Here is a 26,164-nt window from a genome sequence, read left to right on the forward strand (position 1 = left end):
TATATTGATGGTGTTGAAGCATGCAACTATGTGTTATCGAATCCTCTTATTGAAATCACTTGAAATAGAGGCACATAAATTTTCCTATTAGTTCAAATCCTTTCTTACTCGAACAAATTTTTTTATGATTATTATTAATGATATTACAACATTGTGGTGATGTGACGTTGGATAAATTTTTTTCACTCCTACATGGGTTGGAGCCCACACCTGAGATAATCCGTAATTTATGCATGAAGTACTAAATGTTCTAATTGGTTTTAAGATATTATCCGTGAGCAAAATTATTTTTCTTGGACAAAACTTTTGAAATTTCAGAAATCAATAAGATCGTGCATGGACGGACGGTTTGATTTGGAATAAAAGTAACTTTTGAAATTTCGAAATCAATAAGTTGTGCTTGGACGGGGGGTTTGATTTGGAATAAAAGTATGATTTGTGGAGAGAATTAAAAGGTGAATTATGTTGAGTTTATTTCGAATTCATCGTTATTATCCTTGGATGATTTGCATCTACAAGAATTAGCGATAGATGAATTTGAAATTCACTCAACAAAAATTATCCAAACAATCAAATGGATTTAAGATCCATGAATCTGCATAGCTTCAAGTCATCCTTTCATCCAAAGACAACCTAAAATAAAAGAACGATTTACACATCATGAAAGAATTTATTCCATTCAAGCAGTCAAGGAATTCATAAAATCAAATTTTTATAGTAGTTTTCTTGTAAGACTGTATCGCGAATTTACATCTATGATACCGGTCAACCGAATCTATATTTGGAGTTGAAAATAATACTTTGATATAAAAATGAATACATTTTCATAGGTCAGATCGAATATGATATACGTATCACAAAATTGACTAGTAAGAAATGATCTTATAAAAGTTTGTGTTTTTTTAAAATCCATATATTTTATAGATTTTTATATATATAATAGAAAACAAACTTTACAATTTTGTCTCATATTTTTCTTTTCTTTTATAACCATTAGTTATTTAAAAAAAAAAGGGAATTATAATTTACTCTTTAAGTCTTATCCCATACTTGATTAGTCAAACCAAATATATAATTATTTATTCAACATTATAAATTTCCACACAATTCTCTCGGTACAACCAGAGTAACCTTAAAGTAAATTTTTTTATATATTATACATAAAAACTGAGATAATAAAATTTATATCGATAATATCATATTATAAAAAATAAATAAATAAATAAATTGAATCAAATATTCCCAAATAAGCATACAAAAAAAAACAGTACTTGAAAATATAATTTGTTAACTCTATTTGTATAAAATAGATGCTCCCACACGTCCACTCTTCTACCTATCAATTATTTTTAAAAAATAAAAATAATAGAAACCACAAGAAATGGAATTATTAGCATTGTAATAAAGAAGGGCTAAATTTCAAAGCTATTTATTTACTCCATAAAATTCATTTCATTCGACAACTTTTTTTTCTCTTTTTTGCATTACCCCTAGCTTCTCGTGTTTTTTTTTTAATTTTAAAAATCTCAATTCTCTCAATATGTACAAGTTAGATGCCCGATTAACTAAAGAAAGAAGTCTCCACAAGCCGCTAGACAAGCTAAAAAAGAAACACCAGAGAGACCTCCAAAGTCACGAACCTCTCGGCCATCAAAATTCGTTATCCGGTTTGGAAAGCACGACACGAACGCAGTCAATGTACTATGTACATAAATCATCCTCAACTTCCTGTCAGCACTCTCTTCCCAAAAAATGAGATTTTGCAAGTTGATTGCAACTGCAAAATCACAGTATCTATGCTGGTATAATTTTATCAGCAGCTCTAACGACACCACTCTGATCTTCGGTACTGGGGAAGTCATCTAGAGTGCGATACTCATCCCCGAGCAGTCTCTCCAATTCTGGATGTTTCTTTAGTGGTTCTGTCCGGCCATGGTCCTTCCGAAAATGGTGAAACTCCCTGCCAAGAACATGCAATGTGGTTTAACTGAAGGTATGAAGAATGGGAGGAATATATAGCCTATCAAATAGAATAGGAAACAGTTTTGACTGGGCCGTCTTCCCTCAAACAGGGAGACAAGGAAGACGTATCAAAATAGGCTAAATAGCCATGACTAAAAATGATCCTCACGTTATTTGGAACGGGCATAAAGTAATTAAGCGAATAAACCCTAAGTTAATTAGTGAATAACTTATTCAACCAATTCTTAATTCTTATTCCACGTTAACGGCATCTATTCCCTTTTTCATTCCATTGAAGTAGCTTATTGGGGCTTGATTTGCAAATTCTATGCACTATAACTATACAAATATTAATATATTTTTGTGATATGCATGGTAAAACATGACCTCTTGAGTCTCTTGTATCACAATTTTGACATTTAGCGCAAGTGCAAAAGGAAAACCTGAAAAAGATATAGAACTGTAGAATTACCAATATTTTTTAAGGCCATAAAGGTTCCCTTTTTTATAGAAGTCAAGTGTCAGCTGCTCAAAACTCTCGTACAGGTGCTCTCTGAATACCTTCTCCAAACCATAACTGAAACAACAAATAGTTGCACTCAATGAGAATCTAGCAAACCAAAGCAGGAGAATAAGACAAAATTCAACTAATGGGTATCTACGAAAAGTAAGCTAAACAATACATGAACCGTACCTATAAAACCTAAAAAGGCACTCCATTCCATAATTACAACCTGCAGCAGCATCTTCTAGAGCTACAGTCCGGAACTCATTATACATGGAAGGAATAAATATATCCCTTAAGAAATAAGACCAAAACCTGTACAGCGTATTCATTTCCTGCGAGTAACAAGAGGCTTATTCGGTAGATAACATAACAAACACACAAAAATAGATTAGTAATGCATATGTCAACAACAGCACTGCCTGCTTTTCCTGCATGAAATTATATATATAATTATGGATGGACTAACGAGATAATGTCGGATAACTTATCAGATAAACGGATATCGTATAACAAAATCAAGAGAAGGAACAACTGTCGACTGTGGATAAACTTGCACCCAACATATGAACATAAATTATTCATCAATTGCATCTCATAAACCGAGTTTAACAACCGTAAGAGCAGATAGGCAGTTGAATGTCCATGGGTACATATCATGCAGGGGAACAATAATCTCGTACTCAAATGGCGGCCATGCCTGTTCATACACCCAATTAGGCGTATTTTTTCATAAGAACTTAAAAAAAATCCTCCCGAAAAATGTTTGCATAAGCTTTTTCTCGAAAAATTTCAAACAGTACCTCGCTGCAACCAATGCCAAGATTCTTTCGTTCACCAAGGCAGCACTGATGATACTCCTTGTAGCTGAGACAAAAATTAGTGACCCCAATTAATAAGTATACTTTGCAAAACAAGCCAAAATCAACATGGAAAATGTCAAAGCAAGCATTTACTGTGAATATCATGTCCTATATCCAGATGTGCACACTAGTATGAATATCCTAATAAAATCTCTCCTTACATCTGCTGTCTGAAATGATTTTCTTCCAGAAGTCTATCATTTGGATGCCGAAATGGTGGAAATGACTTTCGCACAGAACCAACTGGTGGACTCGTACCTGAGAGCTTTTTGCAAGGTGAAGCACACAACTTTGAATCCCTCAAACTGTAAATTTTCAAATTGAATTTAAATGGACCACAGTTTATTCAGCAATAAACTCTGACGTAAGCAATTCAGATATTTCCTATATCATATGACAGAAAAGGCTTAATCAAAAGTTTAAGGAAGTATGAGACTACAATTGTAATGCTCACCAATTACTATCTGGAGGTGGACTGAAGTAAAAACCAACGTAATTACTTGGTGGACTTTCCGATACCATGCCAAGAGAGTTTTGGTCACTTCCAAGAGATCTAAAATTCCCAGGAAAAAGTCGCTGTTTATGCAAGGAGTGCTGCTTGAAGCAGTCTTCATTTTGCTTCAAACGAGAATTAAAATTTAGAGGGCATTCACGATCGATTTCCTTGGCAGAACAATCAGGAGCTCTTGAATTAAAAGGGACATCAATTTGTGGATGTATCGAGCACTCGTCCCTGGTTTCATTGCAAGTTTTGGAATCCCAATAAGGAGATGGTTCCTGCATTATGCAAGATAATTAAAAACAATGATTTAACTGCTAGTACATAAGAAACAGAAATCTCAAAAACAATATATCAACCTGCTCATGAGGACAGAGGGAATCATTTATGGCAGAAGCAAGCTCACTGGACATGGTTTTTGATTCTTCACCGGGTATTTCCATCATCCGATTATTCTGCTGCACAAGTGCATAACATAGTTTTATTATTTCAACAATTTAACTTTCTATATCTTCGATTCAAAGTTTCAGAGACAAGCTCTACATGGAAATATTTTTAAAAAATTTATACCCTACAATATCTATATAAGCAAAAAAAGATAAAAAATGAGGACAGTAAATAATCAAACAATGCTCTTTCCAGTTAAAACTTTGTTAAATGATACCGAACCATAATCCTTGGGCCTCACCTGAGTGACAATTACAAGCCTTTCAATGACTTGGTCATTGACATCATTGTCATCTTCACTCCTAAAATGAATAACCAGAGATGTGAAAATGTAAGTAAAAAGTGAATTGAACATGCCATGAAAATCACATGAAACGGAAGAAATGAATCAATCAAACAAAATAATGTATACAGACAGCACGTGCTGAAGATAAAACTACTAGCATCTTCAAATGAGCATGTACTTTAAAATAACCAAGTAACCTGTGAGAGGTTTTTTCAAGCATTTCTAGTGATGTCGTAGGTGGCACCTGATACATATAAGATAGTATAGTATATCAAGGACTCGCTAAAATTTTGTTTACAAAAATATCACATCTCACGTTCCTTATTCCATTTACTTTGCAGCAAAACTGTGATATTTTGTTCAAACACTTCAAAAAAAAATATCACAGAATTGTGTTGTTGAATGAATCCAAAACTCTAAATTCAGGTCAGACACATTAAAAAAAACCCACAGCCACACAAATAACATAGCAAACACACACTTAACAAACACAGATAACGGTAAATCCATCATAGAACACCTGCCAAGAGTTGAAACTTTCAGCTCCAGTTCCAGATCTTCATTTAACATATGTGTGCTGGAAAAAACATTTGCTGAGGCATCTATATCAATCACATCCTGATTCGGAAGCACCGGCATCTCTTTTTTTAGGTCATCGCTATTTTCAGTGCAACTGTTCTCGTTATTGGGTTTCAAATCCAGTCCCATTCTTAAATTAATATTTCCTGAAGTAAGATTTAAAGTTTCACCGCTGACAAAAGGTTTATCCCCATGTTCTCGTGCATCTGCTGCAACAGATTCTTTTTTAGAATCTGCACTAAACGATAGGTAATCCCCAGAGCTTTCATTAGGTGAAAGCCACTCTTCTGTTTCTTCAAAGCTGCCCTTTTTATTCTCATTGCGCTCATCGTTCTTTGCAGGACTCGTGACAGGAGGTGAAGATTTGCTAATAGCAGTAGAAGGAACCCACTTTGACCATTTGTTCTGTCTCCTTATCTTTTCACCCTGAATAAAATGAAGTTGATAGATAAAGGAAATATTGTTTGGACAAGAAACGAGAAGGCAATGGAAATTCCACCATTATAATCAAGGATAATATGAGCACTGACTGAGAGATGTTCAAAATAGGTAAAATATCAAACCTGCACTTCAATGGTCTCTGAAGACAGCAATGCATCAAGGATAAATGGTATCTCTACATTCATTTTCTTAATCTGAAATTCAAAATTTCAGAAAATGCTTGGTGGAATAATTATCACATCAACAAAATTTAAATTTGATCAAGCAAATCAATCAAAAGAAAATAGGACAGAAAAATTTACTAACACCATCATGCACCATGCAAATCTGTTCAATAGAAAGAGGATATAAAAGATATGGGGTTTCCGCCAAGGAATATGATTTTGTAAACACTTTCTCAGCCTCCAAGAGGAAAAAGACATAAGTCAAAATTTGACAACATTTTGACAACTGTCCAGGTAAAGATAGTCACAAGACAACGGAGAGAAAACATTACCCTCGGAAAGCCTGCAATAATTGATATTGGGACCCAACCTTCGCTATCCATCAAGGATATCAAGTAGCGATCAGTCTGCAGATTCTCATCACTGCCAAAGGTAAATATCAATGCTTAGATGCCATATATTGCTTACATATAAAGTTTCTGCAGTAGTTGTATCCTATTACTCGAGAAGCTTCTTTGAAACATCAACATATCCCAGCTGTTATCTATTTGACTATTTACTTGAAAAATAAAATTGTCTAAGGAATCACTAATCACGGCAGTTCCAAAGAAACAAGCATGTTTCCATTTTACAGTTAACCCCATCACTATGAAAAATCATTATGACAAATCATCATTCCGATGAGTTGCAAAAACTTAACATTCTGCTAAAAGAGTATACTTTCACTAGCCTAGAAAATAAAAAGGGATAAGAATTTGTCAATAAGAACCAGATGAACATTGCATTTTAACGATATGAAGTTTAATATAGAAGCTGACGCCTCAGCTCTGGGATTGAAGTTCAGAGTAAATGTCAATTTCGTAACAGTACAGGAGCAGAGAACATGACTCGTTTTTTTCTTTGGGGGTGCGTCTTGTATTCTAATTTCAAAGAAAGTTGAGATACTGAAAGTGAGATCCTCTGAGACACCTCACCTGAAATAATATTCAATTTGTGTGACAATGCTGGCTCTCAAGGACATTGTTGGTGCGGGTGGCATGGGAACACCAGGTTTCAGAGGATATGGAACCAAGTGCGGTTGGTAAGGTACTCTAACAGAGCCCGGAGGAGCAGCAGGAAAAAAACTAATAAAACCTGGGCGACCTGTATCATTGATGAATTCATTAGGTTATGTCCATGCAAATAATCTTAAGAATGAGAAGAAATAGGAAATAAAGTGAAATCTGGTAAGCGGTCAATTATAGCGAGAGATGGATCTATTTACATCCACTTGCACAGTGCTATACACGATAATTATAATACCTGTGAGATATGGTCCTGTCGACAAAGCCTGAAGGAGCAAAAAATGGAGGACTTACGAAAGGTCTCGGCCCCATAGTCTGTTGCAAGGGAGTGTTATAATAAGAAACCGGCCTCTGATTATTCCAGGAAGGATTCATTTGGCCACCTCTATCTTTTACCCTAGAGCTTTTTTGAACATAATTAGAATTATTGGCACTGGAATCTATGTATGGTAAAGGATGAAATCCACCATTTACTAGATGAAGCAACTCTTGTGCTGGAGCATCACTACCAGACTTTAAAATTTGAGTATTAGCTCTGGGAAAAAATCCATGGGAGACCTGATAACCATATCCACCACCAGAAATGGGTGACATGGGACGCATGACATTAAAAACTGGTGGAACAGTTGGGTGATAGTATATGGGGGCGGGCACTGGTATCGGTATGGGAATCGGAGATGCAGCACTTGGTCCCTGCTTGGGGTCAGTTTTATTATGATAGATACCATGGGGCTTGCGAGGATATCTAAAATTACCTCGCCCACTTGTCTTCAGCTGCTCAACTTTAGCCTGGAGGATCAGATGAAAATTTCTTGTAAGTACAAACTACAGATACATCATGCATTTACAACTCATAACGTTTGTTTATGAATAGAGAATTGCAGCCACCGCCATCCGATGTGAAAGAGCCACACCACCTTTCCGCATAGTAATAGAGATTTTTTAGCTCGGGAAGCAGTTACAAGTTATACGACAAATAAAACTTGATAACTCTAGGAACTAATAAAATGTGTCTGCATGTCATCACGCATGGAGAGCTCATAGATATGCCAACAAGCATGTCAAAGCAAACAAAATATACAATGCTTAAGGTCTTTGATCGTCAGTCTACCATTATTCGTGAACAAGTACCCACACAACAGAGTATAGCAACGGCAAACCTAATGAAGATTAATCCACTTAAAGACGTGACAAAATGGGAATGGTATGCTTTAGGATTAGATTTCTGTGATCCACCTTATCAATTCACTAGGCGATAATGTGGCTGTGATTACAGCATCAGGTCCATAAAAACTGGACACAATACCCATTCACAACAAAGATGCACAGTAACTTGCACTTTAGAAAAAGTGCATAAAAAATTAAAATATATATACGTATATAATATACCTACGAAAAGATTCTCCGTTGACATGAAAAGACTATCCCTTTACTTCATAACTCTTCTCTATTTGATTTAAGAAATTCGGTTCTCGATCAAGTATGCATTAAACACGACAATCGCGAGTAATCAAACAGTTATAAAAATTAATTAACAAACAAGATGCACCGAACAACGCAGGGAACCACCTGAGCCGCATCACAACCATCAACCACAGCTTGCTGCGGCGGAGGAGATTTAACGGAGTCGGAACACATATTAGCACTAATCATTGGGCGCTGCTTGGCTTCGGAAAGTGCCGGCCAGGAGTCCGAATCGGCTTCCTTGACAGGAGAGGCGGTGGCGTAAGTTTTCCACGGCGACTCAGGCGAGACATCAACGGCATCACCCTGACAGTGGTGCTGATCACCATCACCATCACCATCACCATCACGACCCATCCCCATCGTCATGAATAGCACAGAACTGCGTGTGAAAACGGTGGAGGAGTGTGCGTTGTTGTGGTCGGCAGGGCAGACTAGGGTTTTTGAGAGTTTCCGACCCGCGTTCACAGTTTGACTGCGAGAGGGAAACAGTTGCGTGCGCGAGAGTGACACTATTTATACTGATTTCGGATCTGTTAACGAGATCTTCGGTACCTAACTCAGCATAGTACAGTACAAGGACAATAATTTAGATGGTTTTATTTATTTAATATGATAAATAATATTTTTAATATAAATTGAATCAAATTGTATATTCATCTCATAAAATTAATTTATTAATCAGTTTCATATTAGTTTGTGTACATATTTTAATATTTTTTAATTTTTTAATAAATTTCTTTTATTTTTTTTATCAAAAAATTGTTTTTTTTTATATAAAAACCTGCCTTGTCGTTTGAGTTCATTTAGTTTACATTTAGATGGATCAATTTGAAATATATGTATTTCGATTATATTTTTACTGTCAACAATAAAATAATAGATGAAATATTAAATTCATATCTTAATTATTTATACATTAGTTAACAAGATAGAATAAATTTCTAATATCTTCATTATTAGATGAATTTGAAATCCATCAAGATTAATATGAAACTTTGGAAAGAGAGTTTGAAGTTTATGATTTTGTTTATCTGAAATTACAAAAATATAATTGAATATATTTGCAATACATAGATGACAAAACTTGTGTGAGACGGTCTCACGGGTCGTATTTGTAAGACGGATCTCTTATTTGAGTCATCCATGAAAAAATATTATTTTTTGAGTGAGTCTCATGTGAGACCGTCTCACGGATCTTAATCTGTGAGACGGGTCAACTCTAACAATATTCACAATAAAAAGTAATACTCTTAGCATAAAAAATAATACTTTTTTAATGGATAACTCAAATAAGAGATCCGTCTCACAAATATGACTCGTGAGACCGTCTCACACAAATTTTTGCCTTATTTTTTATACTAAGAGTACTTACTTTTTATTATGAATATGGGTAGTGTTGACCCGTCTCACAAATTAAGATCTGTTAGACGGTCTCGTATGAAACTCACTCTACAAAGCTTTGAAATACACGAATCCAATCGTAACCAATACTGTATTAACATCCCACCATTTCGATTTTCAAACTAATTTAAAAACTTCAGGAACTAAATCGGTACATTAAATAAATTGAAAGATTGAATCAAAAATAGACCCGTACTATGAGAACCATTTAATTTATTATCTGGTCCAACTGTTTTTGGATTTCTTAACGACGAAATCTTCTACGCGTAACTTTCTATAAATGGTTCTATCGTTTTTTCAAAATTTTTATTATCAATCATATATTTTCGAGCCATAACTATTATGAATAATAATACTTTTAGCTTAAAAGTAATATTTTTATGAGTTGAGCTCGATTAGAGGTTTGTACCACAAAATTGATCAATGAGACTGTCTCATATGATTTCTATATATAGTCGGATATGTTATAAAGTAACTTAAATTGAAACTGCGGTTATCATTGTTTTTAAAAATTGGATTAGATTGAAGGTTCCCAGATTCCGATCTGAACATAGTCTAAAAAATCTATTTACGATCAAATCTATTAGAACCGTCAAAATCGGTCAATAACTGGTATGACGCGTTCATCACTTTCTATTTTTTTTTTAGAATTTGAGTTATTTCATTATATTATTTTAAATAATTTGATTCTTATATTTTAACTTTTATTTTTAGTTATATATAAGATTATTTGGATTTTAAACATTCTTAAAAATATTATTTTAGCAATATTAAAGTTTCTTTTGATTTATTTTTTTGTCAAAAAATGTAGATATAATTATATTTGATTATATATATATATATATATATTGTTTAGATTAAATTTTGATAGATATATTTTTTATTATTTATATAAGCATTTTATATAATATAACAGTTTTTTGGTCTGATTATCCTACTGAACAATATGACCAATTGAATCATTTTTATAAAATAATGCAGTTCGAACACTTGTTCGATTATGAAAACATTGGTTGTAATTGAATATGAAATCTTCCATGATATAGAACGTAGACGATGAAAATATTTTAAGTATATGATTCCGTAATTCGATACGGTAGAATATATATATATCTATAATTGGGTATTCTCAGAAGATTTTCTTAATAGAAAAGAACAATCCACTTTACAAGAAATTGGGAATTAAAATTAAATCAGAAGGAAAAAACATTAGAATATTTGATTATCTGACAGGTTATTTTATATTTTTTAAGCAATTTATTTTATATTGTTTGGAAAGTAAAAAGTGTGCTTCATCATACGAGCCAGCGAAGTAAACGGGTAGCCCAATCCGACCCATTTTCTACCGGACATGTCTTGTTAATGGGTCCCATTACCCGCGAAAGACTTCAGGCCCAACCAATTGAAAGCCCTTATGATTCCACTGGCAATTGGACCCACCTTGTTTGTGAAATTAATCAGATAATTTTATTAGAAAAAAAAATTAATTAGATTATAAATTTGGGGAAAAATGGTTTTTGGCACTAGTAATAAAATAATTTAAAATTATAAAACGGATAACATAGTTGAAAATTGATTGTCTACAAATATAGCATATATTTTATTTGCGACACATTATTTACATATACGATAATTTAATACAATCTATATTTTATTTAATCTAAATAAATTATTTAATATAGCGATGAAAAAGATGATACCTTTCCACCATTCCCAGCAACAATAGAAGATTAACAAAAGAGAGTATCACATGAAAACGAACAAGAAAAGAATTTTCATTTATTAAAGTATAATGCAAAAGGTAACCTATGACATATAACCATTGACAGAGCCAGAAATATGGCTTTGTCCTAGATTAGAATTTTAAATTCTAGAATCTTTTAATATTTAAATTAATATACCTGGACTAATATCATATTATTTCAAAATTATATAAAATTTACATATAATTTTTTTAAAAAAAATTGGGCCAACCTGGGTACAAGAGCATTTATCTCCGCCTCTGCGTTTAACTAATATCAAATAAATATTTATTTTTTATTCATCACATTCATTTGTGTGAACAATCAAAAAATAAAAATAAAAATCGTTCGATATTTTTTTAGTTAGAAGAGAAAAATATTAAAATCGGATATCGAACTCGGTATATGTTTGTTTTGCATCATTGCATGTGATATCCAATTAATAGTGCTCAATTCCAACTTATTTTTGTATATAAGGTTAAAAGGATTTTTAAAGTTCGAGAAATATATAAGGATGAAATCAAATTTTCTTACATAAGTACTTCATTCGTCCAAAATAAATGAAAAATGCAAAGTTTTAAAACAAATTTTCTATTTTATTTCTATTTAATTTATTAAAAACGATCGATATTGTCCCAGATTTATTTTATCAGTAAAAAAATATTATTAATTAAATATAAAAAAAATTGAGACAAATGACAGGTAGAAATAAAATTTATTTATTTATTTAAAATTGAAGAATTCAATTTATAATAAATAATGATTAAAAATGGGTTTGGTAGGAAAATAAGAAAACTAAAAGTTGAGGAAAGGGAAAGGCATCAGATTCTGCTTCCTCCTACCGTACATAAATAGCAATGATCTTCCATCTTCGTTGACGCAACGCATCATCCTCTCTCTCAATCCAAACTAGGTATACGAATTTTGTGGGAATAAACCTGACATGGCGGAACAGCTGACGGACGATCAGATCTCGGAGTTTAAGGAAGCGTTCTCTCTGTTTGACAAGGATGGCGACGGTATGTGCCAGAAGATGGTCGCGTGTTCATCCACGTGTTGATGTGGATTTTGGCGTGTTTTTCCTGTTTTCGGTGTTTGTTTTTATAGATCTAAGAAACTGTACGTGTTCAATGATTTCCAGCAGATATTGATGTGTTCTTCATTTTTGTGGTTGGAGATTTTGGGCGAGATATGTAGATCTTACGCCGAGTCCATGCGCCTGTTGATGGAGATTTTGGATATATGCGTGCGTGATTTTTTTGTTTTTTTGTTTTTTTGTGTTTGAGGGGGATTAGCTGAAGGATTTGTTGGATTGTTAACGTCTCTTGGTTTTGGCTATTTATATCAGCTAAATTGATGAGAAAGCAATGGTTTTGTTTGTTTGCTGTTGTTGATCATGATTCATGCCTCCCTGTTCCTGATTCGGAAGTTTCTTATTTATCGTCTTTATACCAGTATTCTGCTGGTTTTCCTGTTTTGAATAATTTACCTCTCACATTGAATTGAGTTTATGTGTGGTAAACATACTTGTTTTTGGTTATCCATTAGATTGGACTGTTTGGGGAAACCTTTGGAGTTTTGACACCAAGTCCTTCTCAATTGTGGTTGTTACTTATTATGGGTAGAAAAGATTACTTATGCACTCTCCCATTTTGTATTCATGAATTATCGTTATGATTTCCATTTTTATCATATTGTGTTGGGATTTTGTGACAGGTTGTATCACTACCAAGGAGCTCGGGACTGTGATGCGCTCTCTGGGACAAAACCCCACAGAGGCTGAACTTCAGGACATGATCAATGAGGTCGATGCTGATGGAAATGGGACTATTGACTTCCCTGAGTTCCTTAACCTGATGGCCCGAAAGATGAAGGATACCGATTCTGAAGAGGAGCTCAAGGAAGCATTCCGGGTTTTTGACAAGGACCAGAATGGCTTCATTTCTGCCGCCGAACTTCGCCATGTCATGACAAATCTTGGGGAGAAGCTCACTGACGAGGAGGTTGACGAGATGATCCGTGAGGCCGATGTGGATGGCGATGGGCAGATTAACTATGAAGAGTTTGTCAAGATCATGATGGCCAAGTGAGATCTGAAAAACTTAAAACTAAAATTTTAGAAGTATAATTATCTGAAAAAGGAAACAGTCAGATAAGTTTGATGAGATTTGTGTCTGCTTGCTCGCTTGTTTTCTTTTTGAATTGTTATTTAAATGTTGTTTTTTCTGTATTTACTTGTTTTTCTTTAATTAGTGGTTGTGTTGTTTGTGTCTTCAACTATTTTCTTTCAACATTTACAAACTTAGAACAAATGCTAGAGCATTTACTTTTGCTTTAACCAGTCACTGATTTTGGTTGATGTTCAAATTCACGTTCTCTAATCTTTGTTGATCTTTGTTGCTTTTTATTAACATAAAAAGGATAATTATATCTACCTCCCCATAGGTTTATCATAATTACACAAAAAAAAAAAAAACCAACTTACAATCACCCCTAAAAATATGAGTATTTAAGAAATGAGATCAATTTAGTTTTATTTCTAATATATTTAAGTACAAAGCTAACAAAAAAAGTATAAATATATTTTGGTTTGATCCATCGATTGTAGTTTTAAAATGCATCAATTAAAATTTTTTTTAATATTAATTTTTTGTACTTTTTAAGGTATATAAAAAACTATAGGGATGTAAGCTTGATACGGACCTTAAGGGAAGTGTAATTACAAAGTTAGTTGAATTTTTTGTAGTTGTTACTGCTTCAGTGCTATAGATAGTTTTGGGCCCTGGTTCACGATCGTCCCTCGACTCCATTTAAGCACCTACTCATAGTGGCTTTAGCTGAAGGAGCACCAAAAATCCCATGAAAAGTATGAAAATTCATTTTTGTTTAGGTACATCTTTTCCCCCTTCAAAAGTACAAGTTTGCCTCGACTTGTTTCATATCTTTTCTGAAATTCAAGCCACTTGGTGTGGTAAGCTCTTTGAGATCTCTATCATTGCTTTTCCTTCTACTGTCTCGATCTTCTCATTTCGTGGCTTACCTTTTAGACCCTGCTTCGATTTGTACTTCAATTCTCTGTAAACAACTTGTGTACTTTTGCTTCGTGTTTTCTATATTTTCCAATTTACTGCACGAACTTCTTTGTCCATCTAGCCTAATTAGTCCTAGGATATGCTATTCCCCAGACTAACAATTTGTTCTAGAATGTCACTTGTATAGTGGCGTAGACTGAGGTACTTCATCAAGACGATTCATGCGGCCATACTGGTTGTGCGGCATGTCAACAAACGACTGGCACTCTACTTCGTATTAGAAATTACATTGGTGATCTGAATTCTGAATCTCTGTTGGGATTTCTACCCGTGTTCGTAGTTGGCTAGGCTGGTTCGTAGTCGGCTAGGCGGGTAATTGTCCATTCATATAGTGTCATTCATGATTGCGAAGTTTTACTTTTGCTTTACATTAAGAGAGACCATCTTAAAACTATATAAATTGATTCATCTACACCAATAAAGAAGAAAAAAGAAAATGTTGGATGTTTAAAGAACAAAGACAGGTACATGCATGCTCTTTCTTTCTTTGTTTTTGTCACTTTTGTGTTGGTTTAGTGCAGCATCTTATCCTTTTGAAATGCACGTACTTGCGATCCTACTTATTCTCCAAACCTTGTTACTTTCCATTCGTATATTTTCACTCCATTCAGACCATATTCTTTGTATCTTCGAACTCCTTGTACGATAGTACTAGCAAGAATTCTATACAAACTGCCACTCATTTTAATGATTTTATACCCCTTTTTCCACCATGGTATTCAGAAATTTCAATTCAAACTACTCATTGATCCACGGTTACCACAATTTTTTCCTCTGTTCATCGTATCATATCAAACTTTCATAAAATTTATTTTTTTTAAAAAAAATAAAGAATTCTAGATGATATAATTGGAGAATAGCAATTCAGTTGTCACGAGAATATTAATTTATTATTAAACTTGCACAAACTATGCATAATGCGATGGGCCGAGTTCGGGTGAGTGTTTTGCGAAGACTTAAATCTTACGTGCGGGCTTATAATTGGGCCTTTGTTGATTTCTGCGCCGTTTTCATTTAATCAGATTTGGACTGTAAGGATCATCGCCGTAGAGTCAAAATAACTCCACAGGAACATAAATTCTCTTGAGATGTGAAATTTGCATTTCGTGAATCTATATCTCTGTGTATATGTATGTATGGCGTAATTCAGAGGGGGTTCCAAAAAATAAATCACACTTGCTTTTTTACGTCAAAATAAATGTAGTTGATATTACAATCTAAATGTTGCAAAGTTAGCGACAGAGTGATAGTTGTCAGAAATGCAATAATCGGCTTATCCATGTGTACGACTCACTCCACCGGAAAAGGTGGAGCAATGCTAATTTATTTTTCTTTTTTTTTTTTTAATTTTCTCCCCATGTTTTAAAGAGTGGCACTGGCAAAGCTGAAAGCAATGCAGATTCAAATAACATCAGCCCGTGTTTCAAATTTTAAGCATAGTATATGGATGTTTTTATGTTGCATCATAATCCACCATTTGCTGATACCTCATGGTTCCATTCCCAATATCTCACCATCTTACAACTCAAATGCTCAACAAGAAGCGACTATTCAAGATCATTTCAGACAACTTTGAGTAACAAGCTGACCCCCCAAAAAATGTTGATTAATGCAGAAGGCGAAAGCATAGAATCAAAGCAAGAAGAGGGGAAAGCATCGAAGCAAGAAGAGGGGAACGCAAAGGAACGACTGACGGAAAGAAAGATGGTAGCAAGAAAAGCCGGATGTGGGATAGGATTCATCAATGTTCTATCCTCTGAGACTCGGTCATCTTCTTCATAATCACGGTTTTCTAATTTGTAAGAATCTTTACTGCTGAAAACCATATATATTGTATTGAAAGAGAGCTGGGGCTTGTATATTATCAGAAAAAATACAGGCAATAAACGACGCTGGTTTTTTTTAACTTCTAGAAAGCAAATCGATGTAATGCACACGAGGCGGGTATTAGTTTCGTTACATGTTTTATATCAACATCCTGATTGTTAAAGCAACCTAAACCAAAGCTGCATTCGCATTGAAGGATTAGAATCACCTCTTGAGAGGTTTGTAAAGAACCACGGTAACATATTTGGACTGGAACCGATGAGTCAGACCAAGAGCAACAACATGTTGAGAGGACCATCCTCTCTCTACAAACAGGTGATTAAGAACAACATGCTGTGGTTTTGAAGAAGTAACGGTTTCTTTACAGTTTCCTGATTCGAGAACAGTTGATTGGAGTTGCGGTGGAACCACCATGGGATCTTTGGCAAAATCTTCATCTCCTAGGAAAGCTTGGCTGTAGCTGGAGTCTGGTGATGGAGGAGCCTCAAACTCTGTTACACTATCGAGGTTTTCTGGAACATAATCCTGGAGATACAAAAGGTTTCAAGTTTGATATGGAAGAGAACTGATCAAAGAACCACATAAATGCAGGCAAATTATTTGCATTCCCCCCCTTCCAAGATATATTCATGTTAAATTGCTGCTGCTTTTGTTTGCTGGGATAAGATAGAAATCGCTGATGTTCGTGAAGAAAGCAAATCAAATTAGTGTTTTGACCATTACAGAAGGAAAATGAAAAGTAACTATAAGGTGAATTTCCTAGATAAATTGGCCCACTGATGCAAGTCGTCAATTCATGAACACACAAAGTTAATAGAAGGCATAATCGAATAAGCTCAAACGTTCACTCACATGGACATCGAGAAGATTACAGAGACAGTCGATCACATCTGGTTCACTTGGGAGATCCGGGATATGTCTCATTTTGCCATCCACAATGAATCTGTAACGGTGTATGCCTGCTGGCAGGATCAAGAGGATGGAGTGATCCTTACCCGACTTTTGGAGTGTTTTCCTACATGGATCCATGACAAGTTTTAGAAGTCAAAGCCATCTTCTCAAAAGGGATCATAAGCTAAACAACGCAGTGCATCGTAATTCCTGATTATCATGATAATAAAATCCACAAACGAGCAAGCAGACAAACAAATTCAATGTGGCACGAATATGAAAATTACCTCGACCTCCAGTTGTCCCATGATCCTTCCACACATACATTGTTACCACCAAGGCTCCAACTAATGATAACTGGGATTCCTTGTTCAGGGGTGTGCTCCACAGCTCTCTGCGATCCATTCTGCTGCGATGGAATGGATGAGGGGCCATCATCCCCCGAAAGAGAAAGTACTGGAGTCTGTCAAGGAGAAAGAAAACATCGGGTATGTAAGATGAACGGATCAGAAACCATCAAAACAAGTTTCTTCGAAACGAAGGAGGTCAAAGCTTGAGCATGAAGAGTATGACAATGATCTCCACGAAAACAAAAGAAAATCAAGAAAAAAATAGCCCCACCACATTGTAATATGGTAATGACAATCAAAAGTGCCAAAATAACTGAAGCAACCGAAAATACAGAAAAATTCTGAAGGATGGGCAGAGCAAGCTTAAAAATACACACAAGGGAATGGATTCATCAATGAAATCAAAAAAAATCTTACTCCCAAGCTCTTGCTCACGCCAACAGACGTTAGCGCTGACTACTTGTTCTGATCAGAACTATGTTATTTTCTCCGAGTGGATTCTTACAGCAGCAATCCGCCGGAAAATCATTACCAAGTAACACATCCTACATATACAGGCAGATTGACAACAAGAGAACGCACCTGAGAGGAACCTAAGAGAGGAGAACTTGTCTGCCGAAGATCACGCGCTGGAGCGCTGCGCGTTATATCAGCGGAAGCCACAAGCTCGCTCGATATCTCCGACACCTCATTGCCGCCGCCACTTTCACTGCCTTCTCTGCCATTCGCATTCCCCATATTTCCACACAAACAAGCAAACCAAGTACCAGCGTGTATCTATCGATCTATATACCCGTATACATAGAGCGAGAGAGCGGCGGCGCGTGAGTTTCGAAGCGAACGCCGGAGACCGTTCCAGGGAGAAGATGTCAACTTGGGGACAAAAACTGCAGCGGATAGATATGCAAGGCGTGGGATGATCCTAGCCGTTGTATTTGGATAAGTGCTATATACCGATGAATCCAGCCGTTGAATACTTCTGATCAAAACCCTGTGTTGAACGAGACATGTAACGAAAATTGAAAAATAAATATAAAATTCAATTCGTAAATAAAAAATATATTAATAAATACATAAATATAACAAAATCAATATATTATATCAATAAAAACTCAATAAATATTTAAATTATCTACATAAATACTACTCGTCTAACTGTTTTAAAGGATAAAATATTTATCAAATATGTGTAATCTAATTGTCAGACAATTTATTTCTCAATCGACAACATATTAACATATTTAATCTAACTTGCGAAATTGTTGATCGAAGATAATTCTTGTAGAAATTACACTTTTAGTGTCTATAACTATAGAAACTACAAAAACAAATAATTTCTTGAGTCGAAATAACAAACTACAAAATAAATTGATAAAGAAATCCAAAAAGTGTACGAGATATCATGAAAAAAAAATTCTTTACATTTATGGAAGTTGACCTAATTTCATTTGATAGCTTAGAGCCCGTTTGGTATCAAAAGTTTTTTGATTAAAAAAGTGCTTTTTAAAGTTGGCTTTTAAAAGTGCTTTTTTAAGTAAAAGTTGTGTTAATATTGTGTTTGGATGAATAGATGAAAAACACTTTTTAAATTAATAAATGTGTTTGGATACATATCATTAAAGTACTTTTTTTAAGGTCATTAAAAAAGCTAGTGAAAAAAGCTCTAAAATAAGACTTTTAAAAAAGCTCTAATTTCAACTTAAATAAGTGCTTTTTTAAGCACTAGAAGCCCACCCAAACAAGTTAAAAATTAAAAAAAACACTTTTTTTTAAAAAAAAGCACTTTTTTAATTGTAGCTTCTTATACCAAACGAGCTCTTAATATTCTCAGAGATTTTTATGTCTTTCTTGAGTAAACTATATAAATAGAGTGAGTCTCATGTGAGACCGTCTCACGGGTCATAATACGTGAGACGGGTCAATTCTACCCATATTCACAACAAGAAGTAATACTCTTAGCATAAAAAGTAATACTTTTTCATGGGTGACCCAAATAAGAAATCCGTCTCACAAATATGACCCGTGAAACCGTCTCACACAAGTTTTTGCCATATAAATATATAGTGTAACACATGCGTAAATCAAATGTCAAACTATTTCAACAAAACTGATCAATACGTAAAATAGTGATAAACTACAAGCGTTTATGAGAAATATTGAGATACAAGTTGAGATTTGTATTGTCATAAAAACTAATTTGTATCATAATGAAATTACATTTTTATGTATTTGAACTATTGGTCCAAATATTTTATATTGTTTTCATCTCATAGCTTTTGACATAACAAATAATTTGTTGAAATCTTATCATTTAATATATTTGTTGTTCTTCATGAATAACATTGTCAATATATACTCATCAATCCTTTTTAAAATCATTTCTCCATATGTTTTTTTACTTCTTTTCTCTCGTACATTTTTCTTTCGTGGTAAAACATCTTTTTTAAAATCCAATTGGTCAATTACGCTTCAAACGTATATCAAATTCTTTCACGTGTAAAATAGATGGTATTGCACAGATATCGAATTCTTTCATTGTTTTCATAATTTTCAGATACTCGAACATCTTATGAGGCTAAGATATAGTTATTCTTCAAGATCATCAGTCTCACTAATTTTGACTTCTTAGTCAAAATTTGTTATCTTGAAAACTACACTTTAAACTTCATGTTCATTTTAAATTTAACAGGGATCGATCGAAAAAGATCACACATTCTTATTTATATACTTTTAGTTTCTATGTTCTTCTCCCTTAATGTTGGTTGATCATTACTAATATAGCAAGTGAGAAATTGCGTCATAAAAAGTTCATTGTTTGGATCATAAGATTTACAATATTTATATCGTATCTTCAATCTCTTTAGGAGATTTTTCTTGTATTTAATGCACAATCAATAACTTTCAATACATAAAATATCATGTATTATTTCAAAATCAATGGTTTAAATAGATTATGGAGGCGTTTGATAAAATCAATCAAAAGATTATTATTGATCAATAAATGTTTTCACAAACATCAGGTTGCGAGTCATGGACCAACATTTATAATTACTTTTTCATTCTTGAAGGATTCTATTCTAATATGAACAATGGATGGTGATATCATATTTAACAATTCAATATAGATTCTTAAAATTTTAATTTTTTTATTCATTTATTCAATAATAACTTCATGTTCTTTGAACAATATCTTTTTGCACTATCAATATGTTATTATATTAAACCTTTGTGTTGGTATTTTATGATTTATATCTCATTTCTAGTGACATAAAATATTATTCTTCTTAAATAATTATTTTACAATGATATATAACTTGTGTTTATTAATTACATCACATTCGCTTCAGAGAATGCATCATATTAATTATATGACTCTCAATACTAATTGTTTATTACTACTTCGCTTTGAAACAATAAAATAATATTTTTTCTGAAGCTAACAATAAAATAATATTCAATCTAGAAAAAATGGGAATTGGAAAAATTAAGACGTACATTTCTTTTTTCATCATTTATCTTAGATAAGAATTCAAATCCACCTTTAACTTATTGTTCATATTTTGCCAAATCTCCTTGTGGGCTCATGATATGAATCGAGGCAAAATAGATTTAACATTATTTTAGGTAATAAACTTACGTGAGACGGTTCTACGGGTCATATTTTGTGAGACAATCTCTTATTTGGGTCATCCATGAACAAATATTACTTTTTATGCTAAGAGTATTATTTTTTATTGTGAATATATGTAGAGTTGACTCGTCCCACAAATAAAGATTTGTGAGACCGTCTCACAAGAGACCTACTCTATACATTTTTAGAAGATCTGTATTACAATATTAAATCGTCTCACAAGAGTTTTTGTGTAACATATCTTATATCGTAGATCATAAGTCAATATTCGGCAGAAAAATCAACAAAATTTTATGTTATTGATCAAAATTCTTCAAAAATATTGATAAATTTTATATATGATATCAATGCTGTTCAAGAATATAAATCTTTGATCTTATATCAGTATGTTCAGGATTATTCTGTAAAGAAGCTCCATCTGGAATGAGGTCTCTTTCCTCTTCTTTTTCATAGCTATCACTATCTTTCGGGTATTTCTTTAGCAATATATTTGTCAGAATCATCAATGCCATGACAGAGAAGGTTACAGCAATTAAACAAGGCTGGCTGGAAGCAAAAAGATTTGAACCATAACAAGTTGGATTATATTTACTGGTTTTTAGCCATCCTTAGTAGCTTCCATTTTGCTACCTACCTACCATGGCCGGCATCATGAAGTACAGATCAGATGTTAAAGAAACAGATGAACAATATTGATCATGTGTTCAGAAGTAAGGATATCCATGAGTTCTTGAACTCTGCGAGAAAATAGTTTCCAATATCTGCAGCTGCAAGAGGGAGTTTCCTTTCTTTTATTTTCTTTCTTCACTTATGTCAATAATCTTTGGAAAAGAAGCAATACATGGAACCGTTAAAAACCAGACAACTACTCTTGTCAATTAATTTATCGTGTTTTCAGTTGATCGATCATATGACTCCAAGGAAACTAGAAGTACCAGACAAGAGTCAATTAAAAAGTAAAATTTAAAGTAAGGAAAATAGGCAACTCCTAAACTGTTTATCACCAATCTTAAGTTTTAAAAGAATGACTGGTCGTGAGAAAACTAATACAACACAAAGTTCATCCACAGCACAAAATTCGATCCTCTAATTAATAGCTACACCCCAGATAAGGGTTAGTAATACCGTGTAAGCCTCGGGATTCGGGAATGAAGTTTTTTTCATTTTGTCCCAAATGCTAATTTGTGGTTTCTCACCAACTTCCAGAACCATCTTCAATATACACAGAATTTTGGTAGTTCTGTTCATAACAAGTTTTAAAATCCAGCTTGTCGTTGCTCCATCAGAAAAAATAACAATGCATTCAGATGTCCTCTCAGCCGAGCTGCCAACTAGCTTGCTTTTGCAATCAGACCAACATTGTATCACTCTTTGATTGCCACAAAATGGCATTCAATAGTGTTGAGTCAATCTCTTTATCTTCCAAACCTGGCTCTTTTGAAATTGAGGGTGTTCACGCTAAAATTGTAGGAAAATAATAAGTCTGTTCTCCAAAAGATATGATTTCAGAAAATAACAGTCATAACATCAAATCCTATGATGGGTGACAAAAAACGCCAACGCAAGAAAAATCACCATCGACGACCCACAGATCTAAATGTTCAAGTTGCCTTTGTATTATATCCAACTTTGTTTCAGAAGACCAGTATAAAAATTTATTTTCTTTCCTAAATGATGTGGTTGAGTTGGCACGAACAATTCCTAAACTCAAGCCAAGGTGCATCGCATCAACGTCATCAAACTTGATTCTCTGATGCTCCAGTAATTTCTCGACCACATCTAACATAATGCTGCCATGAGTCACCGAGTCCTTTAATGACGCATCAAGCAGCGAAACAATCTTATACACAAAATCGTCAGCCCAAATCTTCAAAGTCAAGGATGAGCTCCGGACATAAAGAAGTCCAGTAGTCTTACCAATAAAAACATCCTTTCCGCGGCCAAAAGAATCGTAAAATGAGTCACCGGTACGAGGAAGCGTATTTCCTTCGAGCACCCAGGTATTATAACCAAGATCCAAACTCTTTCTAGTCACATAAGCACTCACTAAAATCTCTTTGATAAGTTCGGCAGTTGAATCCTGAAATGTGATAGACTTGGCAAGGTTGATAACCTCAGAATAGTGGCTTGCATCAATCACTGGATGACCCCTTCTTGCAAGATCTAGCAAGACATGAGACATTGGGCCAACGAATACATAATTTCGAACATTCAGCTTCTCAAAGTGGCAGAGCATATTCCTGATAACTGCCTCGTGTACTCTATATAGATTTACTAGTATAACAGAGTTATTTTTTTGAACAGATTGAAGGATAGGCCCAAGATTACGCGAATTATCCACAATTCTATTAGTAAGCACCTTTCTAAAGCAGAAATCATACCACTTTAGATCATTCAGAGGAAATAGCTTCGACATGCTAAAATCACTAGAATTTTCATCCACCAAGAAAGAATCTGGCCCCGCTGTTTTCCGATAATTGACACCTGTATCCCTATGAGAGATGCTCAGTGCTCTCTCATGAAGAAAATTTGTATAAATATTGAAGTACCCGTGAGACTGGATAAATTTAATGAACCAGGGAGTCCAAATTTTCTCTCCTAACTTCTTGTACCAGCCGGTTGTCACCTGACTCAGCAATAATAAAAATTAAGGCCAGAGAAATGAGCATGAAAGTATATAGCGATTCATGTAAAATGTTACCATTCCCTCCAAGAACGGTTTCATGTTTTTTGATTTATGTGTGTCATACCACAGGCGGAATTCTTTCCAAGGTCTTGGGAACAGAAGCTGGCCCCAAGTGCCAACCAACTGATACAAGAAAATACAAGTTCCATCATCCAATTGCATTTTGTTTCCATGTTTACCTGAGCAGAGCAACCATAATACCTGTCAGGTAAAAACTCTAACCACCGCCCATACTACAAACATATTCATGGGAATCACTACAGAACTTGAAGGATCGAGCACGCAAAATGAGAGGTGAAGTAAGACAGATTGCGCCATAAGTATCATTAACTCCATTAATCATCCGATCTGCTTCTTAAAGAGGGTAACATACAATACAGAGCTTTGAAAGTTCTGTCATGCATTGAATATGAAAAGAAATCCTAGTAAGCGGATAAATATTTGGAATTTTGATCTAATCATAAAAGCTAAATCAGCTCCAGACTACGAATACTGTAGCATTAAACACACTGTTCTCATTTGCATACAGTCTACTGGAGAAACAATATATCTAAGTTACAACAGTCTAAATTTGTTAAACTTTCTGACCACCTTAACTAGTAAAACTCAATTCAACGAGTTAATGTCCTAATAAGAAAGCACAGACAAAATAAAAAGGTAAAGACATTACCTGGCACAAACCTAGGCCGCTGCAGAGATGCCCCGTAAATCGAAGGACTGAAATTGGAGGCATTGTAGTAATAATTCATAACCACGGCCTTAAGAAACCTATCGCGAGAAATAAAAGAATATATCATTATGACGCTACTTCGATCCTATGCATAATGACAGCAAAATGACACAGAAACATATTCGACGCGTGTGGTTAATCAAAATCAGTAAGCAGGTCAGATAGAAACCTATAATAGAGTGGCGAAACCTCCAGATCATCTTCAACAACAAAGGCAAACTCGTGATCCGAGGTGGGCCACCAGGACTCAATCCATTGCGCCTGAAGCCCAGCATTTGCAGTTCGATAATGCACCAACTTCTCTCCAAAACTCCAATCAAACCCATCAACAAAATCGAGAATCTTCCTGGATAGATTCAATTTTTGGTCTAAATCCAAAGACCCATTAGAGGTATCTTGCCGAAAATGATCGACGAATATGTGTAGATGAACTTTATCGTTGATATCGTAGTGGGCTTTGGAGAGAGAGGTGAGGCAGCGGGAGAGGGATGCCAGACGGTCGAAGGTGAGGACTTTGATGATGAAGGTGAAGTTTTGGTTCGGGTTCAGGTTTGGGCTTGGGTTTTGACGCAGCAGGGGCTGGATTTGGGGCTTGGGACTTGAGGGAGACAGAGAGAAGATGAATAACATCGAGAGGAAAACGAGGAGGAGCATGAGCAGTAGCGGGAGCGATTTGCGCTTGTGGGGAGCAGGCGCCATTGCAGCCAGCGAATCTACAAGTGAAAATGAATGCAAAGCAGAGGAGAAGAGGGCAAATGGTGGGGCATCCACTAAAAGTGCTGGGATCGAGAACACGTTTTAAAGAACTTTTTTTCTCGGAAGTTTTTATTATTATTTTTCAACAATATTTTCGAAATAAATTAGAAATTCTAAACTACATGCTGTATCATACTATACTATTCTTATTGAAAAATTTGTAATTGTAAACTTATAAATTGAAGTTTTATAATTTTTCAATATTTAGTTTTATCTGATATTTTTTTTTTATTTTTCTGTCAAAAACCACTAAATTTTTCAGATATTTTTTTATTTGATATTGATGATTTCTTACGTAACTCATGTAACGATAATAAAATACATATTACAATCATTAAAAAATTTAAACAAAAACGAATAAGAAAATAAATCAAAACGTAAACCAATTTTTTAAAATCGAAGGAAAACAAATTGTCATTTCATTTTATTTTTGTTTAGATATATTTTATTTTGTATGAGATGAGCTTTATTCTCGTCACATGAATCATGTACAAGATTACCGATTTCAAATAAGTACTATTTGCTAGATTTAGCAGCTTCGAACTAAGAAAAATAATCTAGTTAGAAGACAAAAATAAAAACATGTTAACTTATCATACTAAAATTGTTATTTTCCCTACTAATTATTAAAGTTGAAGCATACAGAATAACTAATTTTGTTGTCATTGTATAATTTTTCAAGCATAAAAAATTATCTCTCAAATTTAAAATTTTATAATTTTTACTTAATAAAAAATTCACAAAATTTTATTTTGGTAATTTTTTTCACCTATAACCATCG

General features: G+C 34.2%; 4 protein-coding genes across 4 annotated transcripts; 1 reads left to right on the forward strand and 3 right to left on the reverse strand.

The window, feature by feature from the left end:
* Positions 1 to 1,413: 1,413 nt before the first annotated feature.
* LOC140833684 (la-related protein 1A-like) lies at positions 1,414 to 8,828 on the reverse strand. The gene is given in 15 exon segments (XM_073198007.1): positions 1,414 to 1,960; positions 2,435 to 2,539; positions 2,657 to 2,802; positions 3,271 to 3,334; positions 3,492 to 3,635; positions 3,785 to 4,107; positions 4,189 to 4,287; positions 4,518 to 4,578; positions 5,083 to 5,567; positions 5,705 to 5,776; positions 6,079 to 6,169; positions 6,721 to 6,889; positions 7,049 to 7,064; positions 7,066 to 7,599; positions 8,380 to 8,828. Coding segments are annotated over 15 exon segments (2,739 nt in total). The 5' UTR covers positions 8,644 to 8,828; the 3' UTR covers positions 1,414 to 1,794.
* Positions 8,829 to 12,208: 3,380 nt separating this feature from the next.
* On the forward strand, positions 12,209 to 16,418 carry LOC140833698 (calmodulin-7-like). The gene is made up of 3 exons (XM_073198024.1): positions 12,209 to 12,439; positions 13,137 to 13,506; positions 16,128 to 16,418. The coding sequence occupies exons 1-3, from the start codon at positions 12,364 to 12,366 to the stop codon at positions 16,270 to 16,272; spliced, it is 591 nt and encodes a 196-aa protein (XP_073054125.1). The 5' UTR covers positions 12,209 to 12,363; the 3' UTR covers positions 16,273 to 16,418.
* A 90-nt stretch (positions 16,419 to 16,508) lies between these two features.
* On the reverse strand, positions 16,509 to 18,543 carry LOC140833691 (SNF1-related protein kinase regulatory subunit beta-1-like). The gene is made up of 4 exons (XM_073198012.1): positions 18,163 to 18,543; positions 17,518 to 17,693; positions 17,192 to 17,354; positions 16,509 to 16,864 (listed from the first exon to the last, which is right to left on the reverse strand). The coding sequence occupies exons 1-4, from the start codon at positions 18,316 to 18,318 to the stop codon at positions 16,544 to 16,546; spliced, it is 816 nt and encodes a 271-aa protein (XP_073054113.1). The 5' UTR covers positions 18,319 to 18,543; the 3' UTR covers positions 16,509 to 16,543.
* Positions 18,544 to 22,061: 3,518 nt separating this feature from the next.
* On the reverse strand, positions 22,062 to 25,411 carry LOC140833707 (uncharacterized). The gene is made up of 4 exons (XM_073198034.1): positions 24,797 to 25,411; positions 24,568 to 24,665; positions 23,913 to 24,076; positions 22,062 to 23,837 (listed from the first exon to the last, which is right to left on the reverse strand). Exons 1-4 carry the CDS (start codon positions 25,324 to 25,326, stop codon positions 22,746 to 22,748), a joined length of 1,884 nt encoding a protein of 627 aa, XP_073054135.1. The 5' UTR covers positions 25,327 to 25,411; the 3' UTR covers positions 22,062 to 22,745.
* Positions 25,412 to 26,164: the final 753 nt, after the last annotated feature.

The sequence above is a fragment of the Primulina eburnea genome, chromosome 1 (genome assembly GCF_022965805.1).
Source record: "Primulina eburnea isolate SZY01 chromosome 1, ASM2296580v1, whole genome shotgun sequence".
Classification (NCBI taxonomy): Eukaryota; Viridiplantae; Streptophyta; class Magnoliopsida; order Lamiales; family Gesneriaceae; genus Primulina; species Primulina eburnea.

Bases quoted from the DNA above. Each gene is read 5' to 3' on its own strand.
- LOC140833698 (XM_073198024.1), top strand. From the start codon at position 12,364: ATGGCGGAACAGCTGACGGACGATCAGATCTCGGAGTTTAAGGAAGCG. The intron at 12,440-13,136 runs GTATGTGCCAGA...ATTTTGTGACAG, and splicing joins GTTTGACAAGGATGGCGACG to GTTGTATCACTACCAAGGAG. The intron at 13,507-16,127 runs GTGAGATCTGAA...TGATTAATGCAG, and splicing joins GTCAAGATCATGATGGCCAA to AAGGCGAAAGCATAGAATCA.
- LOC140833691 (XM_073198012.1), bottom strand. From the start codon at position 18,318: ATGGGGAATGCGAATGGCAGAGAAGGCAGTGAAAGTGGCGGCGGCAAT. The intron at 17,694-18,162 runs GTGCGTTCTCTT...TCTCCTTGACAG, and splicing joins CTCTCTTAGGTTCCTCTCAG to ACTCCAGTACTTTCTCTTTC. The intron at 17,355-17,517 runs GTAATTTTCATA...GGATCCATGTAG, and splicing joins TGGGACAACTGGAGGTCGAG to GAAAACACTCCAAAAGTCGG.
- LOC140833707 (XM_073198034.1), bottom strand. From the start codon at position 25,326: ATGGCGCCTGCTCCCCACAAGCGCAAATCGCTCCCGCTACTGCTCATG. The intron at 24,077-24,567 runs GTAATGTCTTTA...TGCTCTGCTCAG, and splicing joins GCGGCCTAGGTTTGTGCCAG to GTAAACATGGAAACAAAATG. The intron at 23,838-23,912 runs GTAACATTTTAC...TTGCTGAGTCAG, and splicing joins AACCGTTCTTGGAGGGAATG to GTGACAACCGGCTGGTACAA.